Below are 24042 nucleotides of genomic sequence, written 5' to 3' on the forward strand. Positions count from 1 at the left end.
ATAACCCAATATTGAAAAGAAAAAAAAAAGTAAAATTAAATAATAAAGGTGATTATCAGTTAATGAAAACTAAATAAAAATCGTGATTTAGTGAGGAAAGTGTATTTACAAAACAAAGTAAAGCCGGCTACAGACAGGGCTCTAGGTCTTGGGGCGCCTGATCTCCGGCGGGATGTAATCCTCCCCGTCCTCCTTCGCCGTGTGGCCGACGCCGGTGGCCACGTCGGCGGCGGCCCGCTCGTGCTGCTCGGCCGCCAGCTCCCACCGCTCCTGGTGGTCGAAGAAGAAGATGGTCCTCTCGCGCCGCTCCAGCCGCTCGCGGGCCTCCGCGATCTCCGCGCGGCGCTGCTGCTTCCGCGTCTCCAGCAGCTCCGCACGGAGGCGCTCCTGCCGCAGCCGCTCCCAGGCCTCGTACGTGCGGCGCTGCTCTTCCACCTTGGCGGGCTCATCCCGCGCGGCCGCGCGCCGCACCTCGCCCGCCAGCGCCTCGGTGAGGTCATCGCGCGTCACCCGCCCGCCGCCCGCCACGTCACGCAGCTGCCGGGCCAGCCGCTCGAGCGTCGCGCCGTCCGCTCCCTCCTGCTGGGCGGCCCGCTCCACCAGCGCATGCAGACGCTCCACCTGCCGCACACACGCACGGCTCCCGTGGCTGGCTTCCATGATGCAGTTACGGCACGTTCAAAACCTCTGTCACGTGGGACCATCAGTATAACCAAAGTAAAATTAATACACAGTACAATGGTGTTTGGAACAAGTTGTAAATAAGCTGCTCTATAGAAAGAAAAAAAAATACCGACGAGCTTCGGGTCTTATTTAAAAAAAATCGTTACATAAATAACAATATATAGATGAATTCTGAGATAACTGAAAATGCCAGCAGCGCAGTAATGCCACCTGGCAGTCAAGTTCAACAGCCGGATCCACCCACGAAATTCTGTACGCGAGCAACTCGATTGGCGCTGGTTCTCAGAACGTGCCAAACCCGATAAAACAGCTTTCGCTGTAAGATGTACTGTATATTTGCCTGTATTTAACCCTGAAAATAATGTGACCCTAAAACTTTTTGATGGTTTTATGAAAAAGATTCTATGGATTGGAAAGTGCAATTAAAGTACAAATCACTTGAAAAATATTTAAATTCCTTTCTGGTGCTACTTTCATCAGTAGAGTGATTAACATACATAGTCTCTTTTGAAATGCCGAGCTGCAGAATTATGTTTTAAGACTGTGGTTCAGAGAGAAAAGAATGCGGTAAAATATGGTGATTGTCCGAGAGGGTGAAATAAGAGGGGGTACCTTCTCTAGCAGCCATAGTAAAGAGAAGCAGAGAGAACCCAGTGACAAACTCAAATCGCACCCTCCCCTTCATCCTGCGTCTCTCATCTGTCAGCCTGTGCAGGAGTCCAGGAAGTTCCAGACTAAAGTGCCAGAATAAAGTAATGCAGTTTACAAGCAGAGTGTGTAGTTCAACTAAGCTGTCCTAATAGCGAGATAAGTTTGCAATTATAATGGGACCCCCCACTTTAAGTTTTCACAGTTTTGGTAATAATCATAGCATTGTAGGTAAGTGTAGTAATTCTCAATTGCGTGGCCTCTATGTGTGTGGATGTACACAATCTGAGAAGAAAATCATTTATGGCCCCTGGAAGGATGGTCAGCAAACATTTATTCTAATCAATAAGGTGACAACCTTCAACAAATTTAAAAAAAAGAAAAAAAAAAGATATGTTTAATGATGTGTCTAAATCTAACAACTTAAATAAAATACTGTACAGTCATAAAAAATGTTATCACTGGATGAGAACTAATGTCAAAATGACACTAAAAAGTTATTACACCCACAAAGCCATTACAAAAATTAAGACAGCTTTTTTTTTTAAATTAAAAAAAAAAAAACTACAATAAGGGAAATAAAACACAACAATATTACCGGCTTTGATTAAAAGTACCTAATACGCATGACATTATATTACAATGCAAAAATTATTTGAAGTTACTGTATTAAAATAAAAGCTAAATAACCTCCTACTAGATAGTATTGATTTTATTTAGCAAAGCAACTTTAGTGAGTAGTTAGTGTTAACAGAAGTTCTTAAGTAAACAACAAACAAAGCTATGTGACTTTGTTTGAATGCAGCAGGCTAAAGAATTTGAAGCTCATCAACATAATACAGTATTTATTTTTAGGAACAATATTTTATAGCGACAAAACCAAGATAACACTTAAACGTGTATTAGTACACCATTTAACTCCGAAATACGAGTTAATATACTGCTTAAAACTGTGATGCCAGTAAATTTGTGAAATTAATAATATTTAAACTATATTTTCAAAATTTGCTAAATTTTAATTTTTTTGAGTCATAAAATCTATTAAGATTATTTTTACCAATTTTGATATGTACCATATTTAGTAACTAAATACACAGACCAAGTGAATTATTAAAATTGTGTTTTCCAATTTTAATAAATCACCTCTTGTTAACTTATTTTTACCTTCAAGTTTCTTATGTCTACTTAAAACACACCAACAGACCTGCCAACATTCAAATTTAAAAAATCATGAGGTCCTCGATAAAAATTTTCAGGCCCATAAATACAGATTAGATATAAAAAACAACAAATGAGAATCTTTAAATTTAAGTGACATACCTGTACACATGTTACATGGTCTCTGCTTCAAAATTTATTTAAACAAATTATAGGTTGCAGATTTAATTTAGTTGAACATAATTTAGCGCTGTCGTGTAGTGATCATGCAGGGCCGCAACTAAAAAACATGTAAAATAACATTCTGCTCGTGTAACACTATTATCACTGTTCACAGCCAAATTATTTTTTTTATTGGAAGCAATACACTTCATGTGTTAGTTGTGTTTTTTTGTAGCGACATGTTTCACAATGTCTCCTCTTCCACTATGCGAGATAGAAAAATCAGCACGGCACACGCTACAAAACGCAAAATTGTTTCCTTTACGTGACTCGAGTATTGATGGAAATTCGTTACTGTAAGCTTTCGTATAACTTGTTTTGAAACTTTTACAAACAAAATCTTGGGGCCCGAAAAATCATGAGGAAACACTATTTTGGCGTGAGGGTGTGAGATGGACCTTAAAATCGTGAGCCTCACACCAAAATCGTGAGAGTTGGCAGGTCTGCACCAATATATGCCAATTTGTTGTTTTTTTTTTTTACACGTAAAATGTAAATTTTAACATTATAATGTATCAAAATTACACCATTTTTTGAAGGAAAAAAAGTTTTTAACATAACAGTACATCTATCTTGCGTTAAATATGCAATACACATAAAATACACATAATTAAAAAATATGTTAAATTTACAATTTTAAAAACCACAATTAATTTTAAAAAAGAAGAAAAACCAAAATTAATTTAAAAAAAGTTATGTAGTTTAGATTTATTTGTACCAATGTTTGAACTGATATTCCAGAACTAGTCTTCAACCAACACAATTGCTACCTTGAAAACTGTAATAGCAATACCGATAAAAATAAATGAATTGCATAACTGACCAGGTTAAAATCCAATACTATATTTAAACAAACCTACCTAAATGATAGAATGGTATGAGGGCATTCGTTTTTATTAGTCTCAAATTGAAATGCTTTATCTTTAAGTATTATGAAGTACTTTCCAAGAATTTCACATGAGATGAAAGCACCACCAAGCCCTATGATATTTACAGTAGAACCTAATTTTTTAGTACCCAGGAATTATGAATTCCTGTATTTAACAAATTTTTTTTATTTGAACGGTTATTTTCTGTGTAGTATTATTATTAACGCAATATTCTTCCACTCTATACAGCATTTCCCACAATTAACATTGCATAAAAGCTCTGCATTTAATAGCAAACCATTAGAAAAAATACGAAAAGTATGCTTATTTACTATATACTACGTGCCACACCTGCAGCTTCGTCTGCCATCCATTGTAAACAACCTTCATTTCCAATTTATTACATATGTGTTGTGTCATATGACACTGTCCATAAGCCTAAACTTAGGTGATGCAAGCACCAATATTAAGTTGAAACAGAAGGGTGTCTTTTGGTTTTATATCACTATCCTTCAAACTAAAATTTATTACCATGCATGAAATTACTCGTAACTGCTGTTGTTACATATATAAAATATTAGAGATGGACGAGTTGAGGTTTTTTGGCTTCGAGTCGAGTCGAGCCGAGTTTAGCAATTCATATTTCGAGTCGAGTCGAGTTCGAGCCACAAAATTTTTGAAGAGATCGAGTCAGTTCGAGTTTCATAATTTTATATTTTTTTTTGCATAATATGATAAATAAAATATTACTACACATCCATTGATATAAGAATTGTGTATCCAAAATGCATATCTGCATTATTTAAAAAAAAACTAAGTGATTAATTAGCAAATCATTATGATATTTAAATATAAAAAACTAAGCTTATGTGGTCTACCATGTTCAGATTTTTTCTCCATGTAAAATCATCCACTTAATATTTGTATCAGTTTTTACTTTTGCCGAAATTCGTATGCCGTTTTTGGCTAGTGTTGCAAACGTCGAGATACGTAACTTCTCAATGTAAATACACTTTCCGAGGCAAGCTTATTCGCCCGGAACTGTTACAACTACAAGAATATCAATATGTTTAATAAATAAATATTTCATGCATGCATGAACATTGTTGTTATTATATTTTATTCAAACAAAAAGAAAGTAAATTTATCTTAAACGTTATTGACACGCAGCGCTGCGTAGCGGAACACAGCTAAATTTAGTTCCAAAATGCAAGGCTGGCTGGCCTAACAAGCAGTCATTTTCACGCTTCACGACTTGGATGTTATTTACAAAATATTATAATATAATTATTAAGTGTTTTTATTTTAAGGTTTCGGAAATTTCTTGTTTATACGAGTTATTATAAACGGGGCATGATAAACATGATTATTAATACATGAGCGTTTTGGTACAAATTTTTCTTCAGTGAAAATCCATTGACGTATCTTGTAAACAAATGCGGTACCGTATTTGAAGTAAACACAGGATGTAAAAAACAATGAAAACAGTGCACGCTGTTTTCCAAGTTTTTTTTATATAAAATGGTCATGTGACATAATTTTGTCCTATAAACTGTCGCCACTATCAACAAAATCACGTTACGACATCATGTTCATAAATGAAAATAGGCCTAGGTTTGGTTGCACTTGTACCTATTATAGCGCCGTAGCACGGTAGCGGGCAAGGTTAGGTTTGCACGGGATTTGTTTTGTTTGAAGGTCATTATCAATTCTTGCTGTATTAATGACTTGGCGAAAATGTTAAGACAACCTATTATAAAGTGCTAGAATGTCACGATGCCGGTACTTAACTCGAAACGTATTTTGAGTCTCGAACTTGATAAAATATGTGACTCGGTTTTCGAGTCGAGTCAATCTGACCCAACTCGGCTCGGCTCGACTCGATAAATCAGGACTCGACCCATCTCTATAAAATATGGATTACTAGACCCTTATTAAAGAAGTTTAGGTTTCAACAAAATACATTTCTAACTGATCTTTGTGCACGTTCAACGATGCTCAATTTACTACATTACAAATGTTTTGAAATGGCAGTTTGCAGCACTGAATTTCCCAACATTGCAAGGGGCACCTTTGTAACTTTTCCTGTTTCCAAACGTAACATGTCTGAATGTCATGTTTGTTTAATAGAATTGTTTCAGACTAAAATATCTCATTAATTAAACGTTAACATGTGAGTATACACACAGTCCAAAAACAAATTGTGTAAGAAAATTTCGCCATAAAAAAAATTTTACTTTTTGAGATTAGGGATGGGGCGAATCCTGATTTCCTCGAATCCGAATCCTAACTCGAATCCTCGACTGGAATTGCCGAATCTCGAACCCAAACCCGAATCTTTGAATAGATGATGTCCACATATCTAATGTAAGTGAGATGTATTCTACTAGCACTAAAAGTCCCTTGACTTTATCACATGTAGTTTGGTACATTTATGGTATAAGTGTATATAAAGACAACAATTTTTTCTTGAGAAATTTCAGTTTTAGTACAGATTAGCGGTTAGGTTTTTTTCTATAAATAAGCTAGAGATCTGCGAGCCTAAGAATTTTACTTCGAGCCTAGCTCGAGCTTTTGTGGTACAGTTACACTTTTGGGAAATTATTTTTATCTTAAACTTAGTATAATGTTTGAATAAAGTATTAAAATGAAGTGGGCTTATTAATTTTGGGTAACTATTTACATTGTGTGTTTACATTTTGCACTGCCATAAAAAAAATAACATTTTTTTCCATTGAATTTACATGTTTCCATTGGTTCATTAGTAACTGATATCATCCAACTAACATAACCAAGTATATGTTTGTGTAAATGTAACAAATCTTTGGGAAAATTTCATCCTTGTCAATTTTTCTGGAGGCCTTACTGAGCTTCAACAAACTTAGCACCAAAAATCATGTTGTTTGAAAAGTACATTCACATTGTTTCAACATTTCCACTTTTCAGCACAATAATTCTGAGAGAGATTTTCACAGAGTCTTATTAAATTATGTTCTTTAATCTATCATGCAGAACAATAATTTGTTCTGCACGTTCAGGAGTTAAATTAGCTCTACGATTGGAGATAGTGTTTCCAGCAGAAGAGAAGCGTCTCTCGCTGGCAACCTGCTTGGCTGGAATGCTTTAGTAAAATTGCTTAACCTCAAAATTAGTGTCATAAATATCTGTAACTGGTCATTAAAGTTTAATCAATTGAAAGTAATAAAAATAAAAGCATTTTACTTCATTCAATTTACACTTGCAAAAAAAACACACACACATAAACCTACATGGAAATTAAAGTCTTTTTCAATATCCTGAAGTCTGAAATATGTTTACTCATGTCATTAAATGTAGAGCTGTATTGAAGAAGCCGATTTTGCCAATATTTAGTTGAATCGGCATTTCTGCCGACTTCCGATACAGTACGCTTGTTAATTTTCGGCCGATATTACTGAAAAACGAAAGAGACTGCCATAACCTAAAAATCCACGAGTACCATTTTCACTTTTCGTAGTAGTACTGCATTCTTTCACATCGCATTATTTCTTAGCAACATGTGCCAACCATACATATCAAAGTTTAACATCCTTTTTTTTTTTTTCAACAATGTTCTTTAATATGTCATAAATAAATAATACATTACTATTACGGTAAATATACATCTCGGTTGTTACGGTAACTATAGTGCAAATATGGTAGCTATCATGCTTCTGTAGTAATTATGGTATTCTACAAAGAATCTTTAGTTCTTATTACGGTAATTACCTTAAAATAACTTTCGGGTTTGTACTGTAGTTATGGTACATCATCCATATTTCTTCGTATGTTGTTGTTCATTTGTCTTTGTCTTTTCTTCATATTTACGTGAGCCATTATTTGATACAGGAAGTTTCAGAAAAAATTTTAACGGACTTTATATCACACATTTAATGGCGTAAATGATAAGACCTCGGGCAATTTAAACGCTTTATACGGAAAAACCTACCATGCGGAACCTCGTAAGCGAGTTTTACTGTATTTTTTTCCCGTAAATAGTAAAAAACCGAATCCTTTGACGAATCCTATATCAGACCCTACGAATCTTCGAATCCCTAGGATTCGGCGGGTTCGGCGGATATTGGATTCGGTCGCCCCATCCCTATTTGAGATCCTTCAATATGCACATCTCTCGTCCAAGAACCGAAGATTCCATGTTCAACTTTGAAAACAATTATGAAGAATTGCAAGACTGGATGAATTTATTTTCACAGTGTGAGATAATGAAGTTCTAGTTATGTTAATAAAAACGTAAGCATCTCTCATGAAATTTTATTAAGTGTGGTGTAAATATGGTTCTTATTGTTCCAACATAGTGAGATAAAAATTTTTTTATGACACATTTTTTTTTAGATTATTGTGCCTTTTTTTTTCTACATATTTTTGTCCTGGTCCCTTCAAATATGTAAAAAAAGGGGGGGTTCTACCGTATTTCTTACTTAGGTGGCATTCGCACACATGTGTCATTCAGTTACAAAATGATGATGGTGTTTGATGACTGCGCTTGAATATTGGTGAAGATATTTTGAGAAATAAAAAAAAAATTTAAAAAAATTATAATTTACTTAATTTCTTAACTATGTTTTGCGACTTAATGACTGTCTCCAGTGTGAAAGTGTTTCGATAACCCTGCCCTGCGACTTAATGACAGTCTTCAGTGAGAAAGTGTTTCCATAACCCTGCCTTGCGACTTAATGACTGTCTCCAGTGAGAAAGTGTTTCGATAATCCTGCCATGCGACTTAATGACTGTCTCCAGTGAGAAAGTGTTTCGATAACCCTGCCCTGCGACTTAATGACTGTCTCCAGTGAGATAGTGTTTCGATAACCCTGCCCTGCGACTTAATGACAGTCTTCAGTGAGAAAGTGTTTCCATAACCCTGCCTTGCGACTTAATGACTGTCTCCAGTGAGAAAGTGTTTCGATAATCCTGCCATGCGACTTAATGACTGTCTCCAGTGAGGAAGTTTTTCGATAACCCTGCCCTGCGACTTAATGACTGTCTCCAGTGAGAAAGTGTTTCGATAACCCTGCCCTGCAACTTAATTACTGTCTCCAGTGAGAAAGTGTTTCGATAACCCTGCCCTGCGACTTAATTACTGTCTCCAGTGTGATAACCCTGCCCCGGCACGTCCACAGTATAAGTATAAGTACGAGAGTGCACTGACGCCCTCCTGGTAGAAGAGCGGCTCCTCCCGGCTGGCCGCGAGCTGCTCCAGCGCGGCCAGCGCGCGGCCCCACTTCCCGTACAAGGCCCAGCCGACCAGCTGGTAGGTGCGCCCCGTCGCGCCCCCGCACCGCTCCCCCGCGGCCGCCAGCGTCTTCCCCACCAGCAGGTCCGGGTCCCGCAGGTCGAAGTGGTCGTCGAAGTAGGGGTTGCGCAGGTACTTCACCCTCACCTTCACCTGCAGAGGAGTCCACACGTCACCCTCTCCCCCTCCCGTCGCCACTCCACGCAACACTGCCATCTTGTTCCCTATTTTGCCATGTGTAGTATTCATGAAGCACTTTTACGAACCATACATCGTTATTAGCCATGGGAATCAAAATAATTTTTTTTTATTACACTACATATTTGGCAACACAATATGACTAAATTCCTACTGCACTGGATTTTCAGAGTCCCGCATGTGACTAATATGTACCATATGTGACAAGAACTTTCATTTTCTTTTACAGCTGATAAAATAACTATTACTCTGAATATTATAAATAAAAAAAATACATACCTAAGCTGACAAATCTTATTTTATTTTTTTATTACTGACTGCGTTAGAACCTTAAAGTTTTAAGAGTGAATAAATGGTAGCAGGTAAAATGCTAAGTGTCACACATCAAAGCAAGTATGTATTTCTTCCTCCCATTATACTAGGAGAGAAATTGAAAGTTACTAACGTAACAATATCTGAAATAAATGATGTTATAAAATGCTCTCACACGAGAAGGTAACATTTATAAAATATTCCCACTGTAATTTAACGCACTATATAAAATGTAACAGAAAAAAAAATGAGTTCAACTGTCCCTCAAATGACATGATGATGGTACAGAGGGCCGAAGAATCAACAAATCTTTTCACTCCTTCATTGTCACCGAACACACCAGCCCTCCCACATCGTCTGAATATCAATCCTGTGAGGAGCAACTTGGAAGAAGGAGAAACGATGAGAAACAATCGACACATTAAGAAGATTAAACTGGGAGTATTTCAAATGGATGATTTCTGAATACTAAAACAATTTTAGAAGGAACAAAGCATAATAATAATAATAATGGACAAAAATAAAAAACAACACCTTATTGTTGGCAAGAAACTGTACACCATTCACTATCTACACTAATAATAAAACTGTTCAAGGTAAAAGGTCTGTACACAGGATAAAACTTTGGAAAAAAAAAAATTTATTCGAAATGCTACTAAAATGATTTAAAACTTAAAATTTAGTTTTTAGATTTTTCATCTGTTTGTCTGTCTTACTGGTGTTTATTACTTTAAAAATATTGTATAATAATCTACTTGAAATTGCCAGTGGCGTAGCCAGGATTTGTGTATGGGGGGTGTTAAAAGCATGGCACCCCCCCCCCCCCCCCCATATTAAAGGGTCCTCCCCCGGGAAAATTTGGATTTTAAGGTGTAAAATACAGCTATTTTAGCAGTTTTCGGTACTTAAATTGAAATATTGTAATTGTAACAATTTTATTAATTTTAATATGAAATTTGTTTGAGTGATGAATAAGAAATGAATTAAAGATTTGGAGCTAAGGGGGAGGGGGGGGGGGTTTGAACCCCTAAACCCCCCCCCCCCCCTGGCTACGCCCCTTTCGCACAGAACAAGCCATATTTATTATGCCAGTATTTAGCCACTCACCGTACAGACCATTATAAAAAGAAACTTCGCCACAAATAGAGATTGCTACTGACTGTAATGAGAATGCAGCACTCCACACATATGTAAGGCACGGCAGCGACCTCACCTCCTCCCCGTCGTCGGGCGGCTCCGGCACCTCCTCGGGCAGCCAGCGGCCCGGCTGCCGCAGGTGCATGTGGCAGGCGTACAGGCCCAGCCGCGCGGCCAGCTCGTCCTCCCAGTCCTCCTGCAGCATCTGCAGCACTGCCACCTGCGCCGCCGCTGCGCGACCACACACAACCACACACGCCCGCGTCACCCCACCGGCCGCCTGTCACATCGCCTGCACAACGTCTAATACCTAGAGACCGGAAAAATTCGCGAATTCATTATTTCGCGATAGGCTAAAACACGAATCGTCATACCTCGGTGCTGCCTCTGCCATTGGCTCGCAACTCACACCTGGGTGACTCCGGGCCGATGAGGAACACCCCATCACCAAAGCTTTATCGAATCACAGGCTGCTATACGCTGGAATGTCTCACAAGACAGCAGCCAATCAGTGGGTGGCTTTTGACCGAGTGTACGTAGAACTGTGGAGTTCTTCCCACAGGTCATTGAACCCGCGAATTTTTCCGGTCCCTACTAATACCTCACAACAGTGTGGTTTTACTTCTAAGCTCATTTCGTTTTTAAAAACAAATTTCCGTGTTACTACTACTGAAGTGAATCTTCTTTGGGCGCGATGGGAGTAAAAATTTCAAGGCACAATTTGAATGCAACGTTTTTCGTGAAATATTAATGGGAAATGATCAAATGATACATGACACACATGACACTGGTAGGCTGTGGACACTGCAGAGAACTCGTCGGACTCCACGCAGTGGCATGAGGTTCATGTTAAAGCCTGGTATATATGCTTCAGGGATAGGCGGGTCGCGCCTGACGCTACACCGACTTGCTGGCATCTAGTACGGGAGTATTTGGGCAGAAGGCAACACCACGGGGTTTCAACTTGTTGCGTGCGCCGTGCCAGGGACCATATTTGCAAGAAAATTGTGTTCTTTGAAGTACGTATTATTTTTTTTTTACTTATGTAAATCAGTATTGTTGAACAGTGTTGTATGAGTATTGTTTCAGCTGGGTAACTAAATATTTTTTGCTGGTATAGTGCGAGCAGGCAAGCGATAAAAAAACAGTGAGGCATTCTACAGGACTGTCTTGTCGTAAGCTTCCTCTTGCCTTCCTTGACGCTGCTATCTGTAGTTGGGTTCAATGCACATTGGGCACACGGATGTAAAAGTGCATAACGCAGATTACGACATGGATGCGCTGGCAGGTGGTGAAATACCACTGGAACTTGAGAGTCTGTGGCTGCACAAGTTATATATAGACTTCAGTAGCGCAGTCAGATGCATACCAGCTTTCAGTGCAAGGAGTTCTGGATGTAAGTGCAGAGTAACACCTGAGTGTAATATTTGTACTGATAATAAAAGATATTCAGAAAAGTATAATAATAATAACAACAACAACAACAATAATAATAATAATAATAATAATAATGAAAACCAACTTATTGTTGGCGAAAAACTGTAGACCATTCAATATATAATAATAATAATAATAATAATAATAATAATAATAATAATAATAAAAATAAAACTGTTTGAGGTAAAAGGTCTGTATATTGGATAAAACTTTGAAAAAAAAAAGACTATTCAAAAAAACTACTAAAATTATTCAAAACTTTAAATTAAGTTTTTAGATTTTTCATCTGTTTGTCTGTTTGTTCTAGCATCACTCGAAAACTACTTGACAGATTTTGATGATACGTATTTGTTCATTAGTAAGATCTTTGACTAACTTACACACTAGGTTAAAGAATTTCACCCCTAAAAAGGGTGAAAATGGGGTGAATATGGCTTTAAAACAATTAATTATATCTGCAAAGATAACCAAACACAAAAACGATATCAGGTATGTACCAATAAAAAAACATACTAACACAACCAACCACAATTTTACTACTATTCAAAACTCAGCGGGTAAGAAATTAAGACTGAACCACAAGCATATAGTAGTTATGAATTGTATTTATTCATTTTTCCAGAATTCGAAAGTTAAGGGAATGAAAAGGAAGGAAATTATGTTTTATCATAAAAAAATCATATCTCCATAGCAAATAAAATTGATTGTAAGAAACTGAAAATGAATACTTGAATAATTATTTAGTAGGCTGAATTTACCATTTTTTAAATTAAACTCCGAAGGCAGTGAAACGGGGTTACATTAGTTTTAATAGCAATAAATCATATATCCAAGTAAATTAAGCTGCTGGTAAGAAACTTAGCAAGAATAATGTAAATTATATGAGTCCCTAGAATGATTTTTACATTTAGGATTTTTCTAGATTCTACTGCAAAAGAGGTGAAAAAAAATGTAAATTTTCTTTAATTTTAAAAGTCATATATCTAAAGCTAATCTCGTGGGATGTACAGTATAATTTATAGAAATGCAAAATCTTATAGGTAACTCATTTTTACTACTTGCTGAAATTATATTTTTTGTGAGGTGAAGGATTGTAAGTATAGTTGTGACATTAAAAATCAATATCTTCTGATTAAATGAAGCTAAATTTAAGATACTGGCAATGATTAATAAACATACCTTAAACTACATTTTCTTATACATAGTACTTTCTGTAAAATAATACCTCTTAAGTTGTAGCATTAAAATAAATAAATAAATAAATAAATAAACAATACAGATCCACTGAATAAATTTTGGCAGGATAAATATAATTTATATTTATATATAAATGTAAGTTATTTCACATCTGCGGTAAAAGATAGGGATGAGTTTGGTTTTATTTGGTGAACGGATATATGTACTTTTGAATTTTCAAAAAAGGAAAGTTTCACCCAAAACTTGAGTAAAATATTTAAGATAGAACACTGATTTTTAATAAATCAAATTTTTACAACCACCGCAAAAAAAAAAAAGGATGCTGTTAAAAAATTTTATTTGAAATAATTGGGAGTAAAAAAAAAAAAAACGGTGATTGATAGCGACACGTTTTGGGATAGTTGCAGGACATTATTTAAAATCAAGACGCTTTGTGTTTTATTTTATATACTAAATTACTTGCAATAAGAAGTGTTTTAGCTCCAACTTCAAAGGCACATACCACCCTTGGAAAGCAGTTCAGACATAAGTCATAAGTAGAGACCTGTAAAATTTGCGGATTCATTGACCTCTAGGATAGACCCCACAGTCCTTTAAATACTCGCGGAAATGACACCTGTCCATTGGCTACTAACGCGTGAGACGTCTCAACTAGGCTGTCCGTAATTTGGCACTTTCTTGGTTTAGTGTTTCCCATCGGCTCACAGTTCCCCGGATGAAATGTGGGCCAATCGCAGAAGCGGTACGAAGGTATAGTTAGTTGTTTTGATGCTAGCCTATCGCAAAATGAATCCGGGAATTTTGCACGTCTCTAGTCATAAGTAATGATGAACCGTAGCCCATGTTCCTGCCTCGCCGGCCTGAATGTCTCACCGGTGTGGTTGCGCTGCTCCAGGAAGGAGTCCATGAGCAGGCAGGCGGAGTAGCAGTCGGGGAAGACACCGTAGTTGAGCCGGTCACCGAGGATGCGCAGCAGCTCGTCGCCGCGCCCCGCCGCCAGGAACAGGCGGATGAGCGCGTGCGGCGTCGAGGGCAGCGTGTCGGCCGTGCTGGGGCTGAGGCGGAGCTTGTGCACCAGGTCCTCCACCTCGTCCAGGTGGTCCACGCCCCGCGCCGCGTTCGCAAACTGCCACACGCACACACACGCACTCCGGGACACTCTAACATAACACTGTGCTGTACGTTCGCAAACTGGCACACACACACACTCCATTGTGACGTGCTTCGCTCTCCGAGACACTCTAACAAAACACTGTGCTGTACGTTCGCAAACTGCCACACGCACACACACGCACTCCGGGACACTCTAACATAACACTGTGCTGTACGTTCGCAAACTGGCACACACACACACTCCATTGTGACGTGCTTCGCTCTCCGAGACACTCTAACAAAACACTGTGCTGTACGTTTGCAAACTGACACACACGCACTCCGGGACACTCTAACAAAACACTGTTTTGTACGTTCGCAACCTGAGACACACAAAAATAACACCGTGCTGTACGTTCACACACACAAACATAACACCGTACTGTACGTTCACACACACAAACAAAACTCTGTGCTGTACGTTCACACACACAAACAAAACACTGTGCTGTACGTTTGCAAACTGACACACCCACACACCACTGTGATGTGCTTCGCTCTCCGAGACACTCTAACAAAACACTGTTTTGTACGTTCGCAACCTGAGACACACAAAAATAACACTGTGCTGTAAGTTCACACACACAAACATAACTCTGTGCTGTATGTTTGCACACAGAGGGATACAAAAAAAATCTGTGCTGTACATTCTCACACTGAGAAACACAAAAACACAAGTCTGTGCTGCACTATATAGTAAATTGAGATCCAAAAACATAACTATGTGCTGTATATCGCAAACTGAGACACACAAAAAAAACAAACAACTATGATGTATATTTTTAACTGACATACGCAAACACAACTCTGTGCTGTACGTTCATACACTGAGACACACAAACCTAACACGGTGCTGTACTATCACAAACTGACACACACAAACATAACATGTGCAGTATGTTTGCACACAGAGACATGTAAACAGCCAAAATTGTACATAATGTTTACAAACAATGCTCTAAATACATACAATACTCTGCAGTAAGCTAAGAAATGTTACTCAATGAGCCAGCAATTGAGGCGAAGAACACTATCATCTCACGGCGATACAAAACTCAATATGTCCAAGTCATTTACAAGTATTATGTACGGGTTTTTGTGCAAAAAAAAGGGTCGGTCTCAAAACATGTGAAACACATTTTTACTGGGGATGGATGTGTCGAGTTTTGCACGAAAGCTCCTCAGTTCAACTGCGATCGTTCATCCCGCGCGCAACTCACCAGGTCCACGTCTATGGCGCTGATCTTCTGTTGGCTCTGGAACTTAGCTTCCACCTCATAGTGGAACTCCTCTGGGAAACAAAGGAAACAGTCGCGATTCATCAGAGCCACACCAAGTTCTTCTATTTTCAAGGAGATTTAAGTGTTACTGTGTTTATTATTAGTGAAATATATTTATTGAAAAAAGATACCATGTTTCTGAACAAATATGGTACTTGAATGTTCAGTGATACTAAATTCTCCAAATCAGTGTCATACATAATAATGTTCGCAGGCTTTCACGGCCATTGTCCGAAGTAGCTTGGCTTCTGGGTTGTAGCTGTGCCTAGGCGAATAATTTACCGACGTTTCGGTCAACATTGCAGTCGCCGTTATCAGGGAGCAGTTACCTACCGAAGGTAGTACCCATCATCAAGGAGATACTGAAGATAGTAGGTAACTGCTCCTTGATGATGGCGACTGCAATGTCGACCGAAACGTCGGTGAATTATTCGCCTAGGATACGGCTACAACCCAGAAGCCAAGCCACTTCAGTGTCACACATGATGCAACTTTTCAATATAATGATTTGTAATAAGCATGCCTAACTTTATGGAACAAATAAAATTAATCTGTTAAGTATTTCTATATTTGAAAAATGTTCTAAGGTACCTAATTTTGTAAAATTGAGTAACTAATAACAATTTCACGAATTAAAAAAAAGTGAACTTTTTACAATTTTTTTTATTCAATTGTGGTACAAATTTCATGCTAAATAAATAACTTTCATTGAATTTAATATTTAAAAGATTAGGTATTTATCATTGGAGTACAGTTTTGATTGAAAATGTTTATGAGTATCATGTTGGTGCTTTGTGGTGTACTAACTTGAAATTCGGAGCTATATGGTGTATTGAAAAGCTATTCGTTGTTATTTACATTTTTATCACAATTCACTATGTAGCCAAGCCATATAAAAACATATTCAATACTAAAATGATAGGTCAAGTGTAATTTGGGGCCTGTTACTCCTCTTTGTGTTCAATTAAATTAATTAACAAAGAATCATGAACTTAACCATGTATAAATTTAATACCGTTTGATTAGGCAATTTTTGTTTTATTTAACTCACAGCCATCGAGCACAGATTTTTGTACGACACTCGTAAGACCAAGTTCATAAACTACAGCAGAAAAGCCAGATGTGGCAAATTTCATAAAAATATTTCCGAAAAAAAAAATTATGTACACAAAGCGCAAAAATGCAAAAGCATCTTCCAATTTTCTACTTCTTGCATTTCTACTTGCATTTCCACATTCTACAGTTGGAGTAAAGTGATCCAAAAACTTTTAATCATAAAGATGTGCATAAGGCTTTGATTACCTTTTTTAACACTTGTATAATGTTTTCATTTGATAAATACTGTACAGTGAAAAAAAAAATGGTTTTATATCACATTAATAAAAATTTCACATTTACGTGAAATTTATAACACTAAACAAATTCCAGTGATAAAAATTATTTCTGTAATTTTAAAGTTTCGTTGTATGATTGGTAAAGTTTAACAATTTGCATTTTTTTTTATATACATTCATTGTTTTCTTATGTGTTGCACGGCATATTTGCAATGTTTAGAAATCAATGGTTAAAACTACGCATAAAAGAGTAACTGGTCTACTGGGGGCATTCCTAGAGAACAGGTCATTAAAGGAAAGTGTTGCTCACCTAGTTTCACTTGCTGAAGTAGCGGACTCTCCAGTCTCTTGTCCCACGCATCCTCGCATCTGTACGCCTGTGACAGAAACCATCTTCTGCCTGCAACACACAAACGCTGGTTAAAAGAATTAAAAAAAAAAAAAAAAAAAAAATCCTTCGAAAACATTTGCCTGCAGAGTGCAGCCTTCTATAAAATTGATACCTAAACTAATGACATCCACGGCTTTGAGTACTTTCTCTTAGCTAAATTAATCTTAAAAGTACCTCTTTCAAAAAGGTAAAGTTTATGACATACAGTTTTAATGTCTGTGTCAATTCTGTGAAAAGGTGATTTTAAGTTCATCAACCATTAAACAACAAATTTTACCTTTTTTTTAAATAATGTATAATATTCCAATTTTGAGTGAATTTATAGCAATATTCACATCCAGTGCAGTTCTTGCTCCACTGAATCTTACAGAATCTACCGAAACTGGGTTTACAGATGAGAGGGTGAGAGGCAGCATGTGTTTACAAGGGGCCACTCATGCAAAACACACCTGACGGGCTTGCTGGAGGATTTGGTACAGGGGGTCGACATGTTTCATCGACTTTGCAAAAGCATTTGTTAACGTGCCACAGTTGATAAATACATGGGAAGTGGTGAAAAGGGATAGGACGTTTGTTAGGTGGATAGCAAATTTCCTCATTGACCTAAAACAGATGGTAGGCCTGCCTACGAGTAAAATATATAAGTTGTCAGAGAAGGGCAGAGTTACTTCAGGGGTGCCGCAGGGCAGTACTCGTAACATCATTATCAATGAAATGAGATGGCATAAACGGGGACTTGTGCCTTTCCGCGGAGGATTGTGTGGTACCTGTACAGAGAAGCAGATGTGAAAGGCTTGCAGGAAGATACAGATGGATCAGTAGAGTGGGTGGAAAGGAATAACATGATGAATGTGGGCCAGATAAAGGTAGCCAGGTTTTCAAGAAAGAAAACAGTGATTATCGAGGGTTTATGATATTGAGGGGGAATAGAATAATCAGGCCTAGAGTAACAAATACCAAGGAAACCTGGAAGGCAGAGGGGAGCAAGTGAAGATTAGGTAAGCCTTGGGAATGCTGGGCAACAGGGCTGTCAAGCAGGAGGGGCAAGCCCCCTTGGGCCCCAAGGTAAGCCTAGTTGAGTTTTGAGTTTGTAAATAGAATTCACAGGAAACTTTACAAGTTAAGTGTTGCATGCAGATCACACATGGCCATGGTAACATTACGTTTTTAAAATACTTTCTTTAAATTTTGGGTTTTAAAAAGTTTTACATTAAGAGTAATAGCGGGAGAGGCCTGACAAAATTATTTTCTCCCAGGCCCCCTTAGTTGCTCTCGATGGCCCTCCCTGCTGGGCAAGATACTAATGGGAGGAAGTAGCGTACTTGAGGTGGACTCACAATGATCTGTAGCGCCCATCCTTCACCCGTCTATCCTTCCGTCGACAAGCCGAGCGATTCACATTGATCCGCACATCCGTCAAATACTTTTCCTTTAGATGCTGCCAACTGACTAGAAGGCTTTAACAGCGTTGGAAATGTTTCTTGCAATAACATATTAGATTGACAATTATGGAAATTAAGCATTTAATAAATAATTAAACTATATTTATTTTGCTTTGATATTTTTTAAAAATATTTTCAGTTGTTAAAGATGAGTTCAAATGTAATTTTAAAACATTTAATGGAAGCAGCTGGACAAATTAAAAAACTTTAAAATCTTTTGAGATATGATAAAGGTTGCCGGCAATAGATAGCTTGCAAACATTTTGAAGGTTATTTCATCCGACCGTCAAAGGTTAAAGCTTGATAAGGTTTGGACAGACGGACGAATAGAATTTCCCGGGCCAACTGATTGGCTGCAGGTCATGTGATTAAAGGATGGACGTGTGAGACTGATCATTGTGAGTCCGGCTTAAAAGAGAAGGTTTACATCACAATGGTGCGCCCCATGCTGGAGTATGTATAGGAAGCAGAGGTTGTACAGGACATCTGAGTGGATTGGGGAAAGGTGGGTCAATGGATAGAGAAAGGGGAATATAGATACATGTAATTAGGTTCACACCTAATGAATACACCAATACTCCCCCAGGCAACTGATCCCGTTAGGGTGTAGTCCTGGTTAGGAGAAAAAATGGATCTTTTACATGCCTGACACCATTGCCAGTGTCTAACATGGGTTCCAAGAACCAGGAAATAGATTTGCCATTTCCAATCGCGGCATTTTACTGGCGAGCGCACGGCTAGGTCGAGAGGTTGAGACCCATCCCAACTTCGGCCCCACCGACCCGCCCCCAGCTCCGCCGTGAACCCCCAGACCACCTACAAAGCTAGCCCCCTCTGAGGGATCTGAGTAGAACCGTCACGGAACCATACCTCTCACATCCCTGGGACCCCTCGGTCACCCAGTTGCTCGTGATCCAGCCGAGGCCTATCCAACCTCTACTAGCTCAGCAGGCTAGTACCCGAGCTTAAGTAGCTCAACACTTCCACTCATCAACAGGGCGGGGACCCTTCGGAGTGTTCTCCAAGCATAGGAGGACTACTACCACCACGTTTCCTACTCCAATCCTGATCCGGAGCCATTAGAGGAAACCTCAGCAGCGAACAATCACAGTAAAGGATCAGTCCCATGGTACCATTCATTTTCAGGTATAGTGCTTTCCCGGGCAGCCTCACGGCAGCCGAGCTCCCCCGAATCAGGACATGGATGTCCTTGGGTACTTCAATATCAGCATGTCTTCCGCCCGAAGGTTACAGCTGTGCCGAAGCCCGGGTAGGAATATAGATTCAGGAGGAAGAGCTCCATAATTCATGTTTTAAGAGAGAAAAACGTAAAATTTAAAAAAAAAAAAAAAAACTCGCTGCTTAAAAGAACATTCGGGAACTGCAATAGTTTAGATGAGTGTGTGTTGTCACGGCATGTAGTAGATGTCAGTAAAACAACAAAGAGGGGGGAAGGTAAAGAGAAATGTAGGGTAGAGACTTGCAAACGGGCTCCTGCCCATCAGCAGCAGGTTTCAATTTCAAAGTTCATATGTTTCTGATTTTTACCTTGCACTCGCGACTTCAACGCATTTGAAAAGTTTCCTCTGCGGCAAATATTTGCAACTGTTTTCAGCATTTTCACTTACATTGAAAGCAACACTGTAATTACAAAAAAAAAAAAACACCGCACTGGCGTTTTGTTTACTAAATAAGAGCGGAATCCAAAATGGTACATTATTACTGTTCAGAGCTCAAAGTGTAGATGTAGAGTACTATTTTGGAACCTGGTCTTTTTGGGATATCTCATGGTCACAGAGCATAAAACAAGAAGATGATCGAAATTCTCCATATACTCTATGGTCACAGGTATGTTTGTTTACGAGTTTTAAATTTTGGTTATGTTCGTCCAGATGTATCAGAGACTAGAGATCTCTAGGATAAGCTAGAAGGCTGTCATTAATACATTACGTATCTGAAATTGTCAATCTTTTCTTCGCAGTGGTGTTTTAGATAACGAAAGCAGTAAGTACGTGTTAGGTACTCTATGAAGATTTATTAGTGGCACCGGGGTGGTAACCTGGGTATCAATAGAAGCTGAGTTCGAATCCTAGGCGAGGGCCTTTTTTATTTGGCGTGATGCTAACGGGAACGTCGGGACGGGCATTTCCAGTGGTATGTTAGATTTTTTAGGGTCCCGTTTTCATAATTTTTCATGAAAATAGATAAAATGTGAGCTGTCATCTCGAAAACGCTCAAATTGGACGAGACTTAGCAACAGTAACATAGCTCAGGGTAATACTCGGCTATCACGGCTTTTTATAATAAAAAAAGAATCGGAAACTCATGGTTTTCACACACGTCCCTAAATTTACTCCGAATGAATGGTTTTGTAATTCCTAATAATTTGTTTTTAAATTAAATTTTTATATTTTACATTATCATACCTTTTGTTTTACGCTGCGGCCATTCAATTGTTTACCCGTGATAAATATGAATATATGTTTTACGTATACTTGAGATGTTCCTGAATTAATCCTGAAAGGAAGGTTTCTTAATTCTTACTGGTTTGTTAAAAAAGATAACAGTTTACAGCTTACATTACAATACCCATGTATTCACACTATTACAGACATTAATTGTTTAACCATATGGATTTTTATAAAAAATTTTTGGAGAACTTTATTCGATGTAGATGTTGTAATAATGAAAATTGTTTAAATAATGACTGTATTGCAGTTGTAAGGAATTTTTAATTCCTTTATTACATGTAGTTGTATTACAAAATGGTTGTTTTGTCATATTAAAGTATGTACTATTTTGAGTTACATCGTAACGGACGAGTCTAATGGAAGGCAAAAATTAAATAGAATTGTTAACATCGTTCATTTTCTGTGAGGAATACGTGCTGTGCACTGAAGTAGCGGACACATTGAATTTTGCATTCTTTCCAGGGAATTCTTTGAATACAGCCGTCATATATTCTGTGTTTGATATGACTGTTGTTTCATGTAGGGTATCCAAGTTTATCCTTGGATCCTGAAGGCTTGATTCTGATTGCATGATCCTGTTGGCTTGATACTGTAGTACATGATGCTTGTTGTTTTAGTTCAGTATGTCAAAAGATCCTGCACATGAAAGAAATTGCGAAATAAGAAAGACTTATGATTGTAAGTTCAAAAAAAAACTTCTTTATTCAACTTATGAATACATTATTATATGACAATATTTTTTTTTTAAGTACAGGATATCTCTATATATTAATTTATCTCCCTCTCTCTATACCTGTATACCTCTCTATATCTCTACATATTCCTGTCTATATGTTTATCTTTACAAAACAGGAGATGAACACACATTTATCTACACACATACACATAACCCTATCTATATTTTTATCCATCAATTTACCTGTCGCAAGTGTGACATAAGTTACATAAAAACATGCACGTATTTGAATGTAACGTTGTTTCAAAATTTCAAAGCAATCGGTGAAGAACTTTTGGAGATTTAAGATTTTGAACGAACGAACATTTACATTCCATTTTATATAGATTTTGCATTTTTGAGTTTTTTTATGACAAGCAGTTCAAAACTGCAATGGCATGTGTCCAAAAAATTGTATTAAATAACTTAAATGTTGTTAGGTATTAATGTCAGAAACATTAACAACATATTGGGTAAACCCTTTCACATTTGTACTATTGGCCCTAATTTCCAGAAGCCATGGATATACAACCTTGACAAGTAAAAAATAATATGCAGTATGTATTTTGATTACCGTTTCAGAAAAATAACATGGCATTCAACTTAGTTAGGTACCTATAAAATTTAAATGTCTTGTTCATTTATCTACTTGGTCCAGTACGCCATGACTGTCAACGTATACCTAAAGCATTTGGTATGGGTTTTTAGCTACACCTAGCCTATATGAGTTTGTTACCAGGAAACATACTCCTACCTAGTCTATATTTGTGAATCTCAGGTGACAAATAGTAGCTAATGTTTAGATTATTAAATTGGAGAATTTTTAAAAAATAAAAATAAAGTCAACTATAATTTCAAGAATGGTTATTTTGGATGCCGCTGTTCTCTGTTAAACAGCCAGCAGTGTGGTCAGTAGACGGGGCACCCACAATCTGAAGTCAGGGAAGCTAGAATTGGTCAGGGAAAATCAGGAAATTTACTTGGAACCTGGGAGAAGTCCTGGGAACGCTCTAGTGATAGTTATCTGAGGGGGAAATGTCACACCCTAGTCTGCCATCACCTAGACTAAGAAAGCATTTTTTTTTCCAGATTGTGTTTTATTGTATACCTATTCATAAAAATTTTATAGAATGGTGTGTGCAAGGTTCTGTTTTAAATACATAAAATGTATTAGTGGGAACTAAGCCAGCTGTGGAGATGGTGGAAGCCAGATTTGCTTTCTTTAGTTTATAAAATGGCATGAATATGCAAATAAAAAAAAATGATCTGGTAAATTTGAAGCATATTTCAGGGAGAGTGAGGGATATTTTATTAAATGTTTGTGTGAAGACCTCGTTAGAGATGATGGTAACACACTACGTGGGGCCGAGACCACGAAGATTGAGGAAGCAGTTTGGCTGGGGCGATTGTGAGTTATGGAAACAATGGGAAAACCAAAGCGAGAATGGCCGAACTGGGATCTGCACCCGGCTTCTCCGAAACGGAGTCCTGTGCATTACCCCTGCTCTCCGGCAAATTGTTTTGTGTGAGCCAGGTGGCAACCCTACGAAGACCGTACACTGAGCCTGAATGGCTGTGAGAGGTTGGACAGGTGTCCACCAGACCACGGGGCCTATGGGTGACAGGGGTCCCTGATGAAGTGGTACATCGGGGCGGGTGCCAGCAGTCATAAGGGCCACGGACACAGTCAACCGTCTGGTTAGCTGAGTGAGCTAGGGAGTCTCTGGCGGTGATGATGCCGGTGAAGGTTTGCCCCAGCCTCTCGTCATAGCCGGGTCTTTAATGGCTTTCCCAATTGCAATTAAATGGCATTTCCATTTACAGCTACTATGGGTGCACCCAAGGTGTCAAGGGGTTATGCCTAAGAGTGCTGGGTTAGCAAAAAAATTTGTTGTCTGTAAAGTTGGTTTGCGGACGATAGTTTAACGTGACGTCATAACAAAACATTGATGAAATGATTGCATACTTTTATGAATAAAATTGAATAATTTTTATTGAATTATCACTATTTTGTATGGATACAAAGAAGGAGTGAATGGAAATCTACAATTTAATTAATAAACTTACTTTTATTTGCACTCATTCATTCAAATACATATGTTTATTACTTTAACGAAGAGATTATT

At 38.0% G+C, this 24042-nt stretch overlaps 2 protein-coding genes across 2 annotated transcripts in view; one reads left to right on the top strand and one right to left on the bottom strand.

Moving 5' to 3' along the window:
* Positions 1 to 86: 86 nt before the first annotated feature.
* On the bottom strand, positions 87 to 20430 carry LOC134540014 (small ribosomal subunit protein mS27). Its single transcript, XM_063382444.1, has 7 exons — positions 20279 to 20430; positions 17208 to 17297; positions 15504 to 15574; positions 14005 to 14257; positions 10574 to 10728; positions 8767 to 9003; positions 87 to 621 (listed from the first exon to the last, which is right to left on the bottom strand). Exons 1-7 carry the CDS (start codon positions 20346 to 20348, stop codon positions 142 to 144), a joined length of 1356 nt encoding a protein of 451 aa, XP_063238514.1. The 5' UTR covers positions 20349 to 20430; the 3' UTR covers positions 87 to 141.
* Positions 20431 to 20601: 171 nt separating this feature from the next.
* LOC134539916 (trafficking protein particle complex subunit 11) overlaps positions 20602 to 24042 on the top strand; it is a 70858-nt gene continuing 67417 nt past the window's right edge. Inside the window, exon 1 of the mRNA XM_063382267.1 lies at positions 20602 to 20734. The gene's annotated coding sequence lies outside the window, so the exon portion shown is untranslated. The remainder of the gene's footprint in view (positions 20735 to 24042) is intronic.

Source organism: Bacillus rossius, chromosome 16 (assembly GCF_032445375.1).
Source record: "Bacillus rossius redtenbacheri isolate Brsri chromosome 16, Brsri_v3, whole genome shotgun sequence".
NCBI lineage: Eukaryota > Metazoa > Arthropoda > Insecta > Phasmatodea > Bacillidae > Bacillus > Bacillus rossius.

Excerpts from the sequence above, each read along its gene's own strand:
- LOC134540014 (XM_063382444.1), bottom strand. The coding sequence starts at position 20,348 with ATGCTGAAAACAGTTGCAAATATTTGCCGCAGAGGAAACTTTTCAAAT. Across the intron at positions 17,298-20,278 it reads GTTGAAGTCGCGAGTGCAAG|GCAGAAGATGGTTTCTGTCA; the intron begins GTAAAAATCAGA and ends TGTGTGTTGCAG. Across the intron at positions 15,575-17,207 it reads ACTTCAGCAAGTGAAACTAG|AGGAGTTCCACTATGAGGTG; the intron begins GTGAGCAACACT and ends TTTGTTTCCCAG.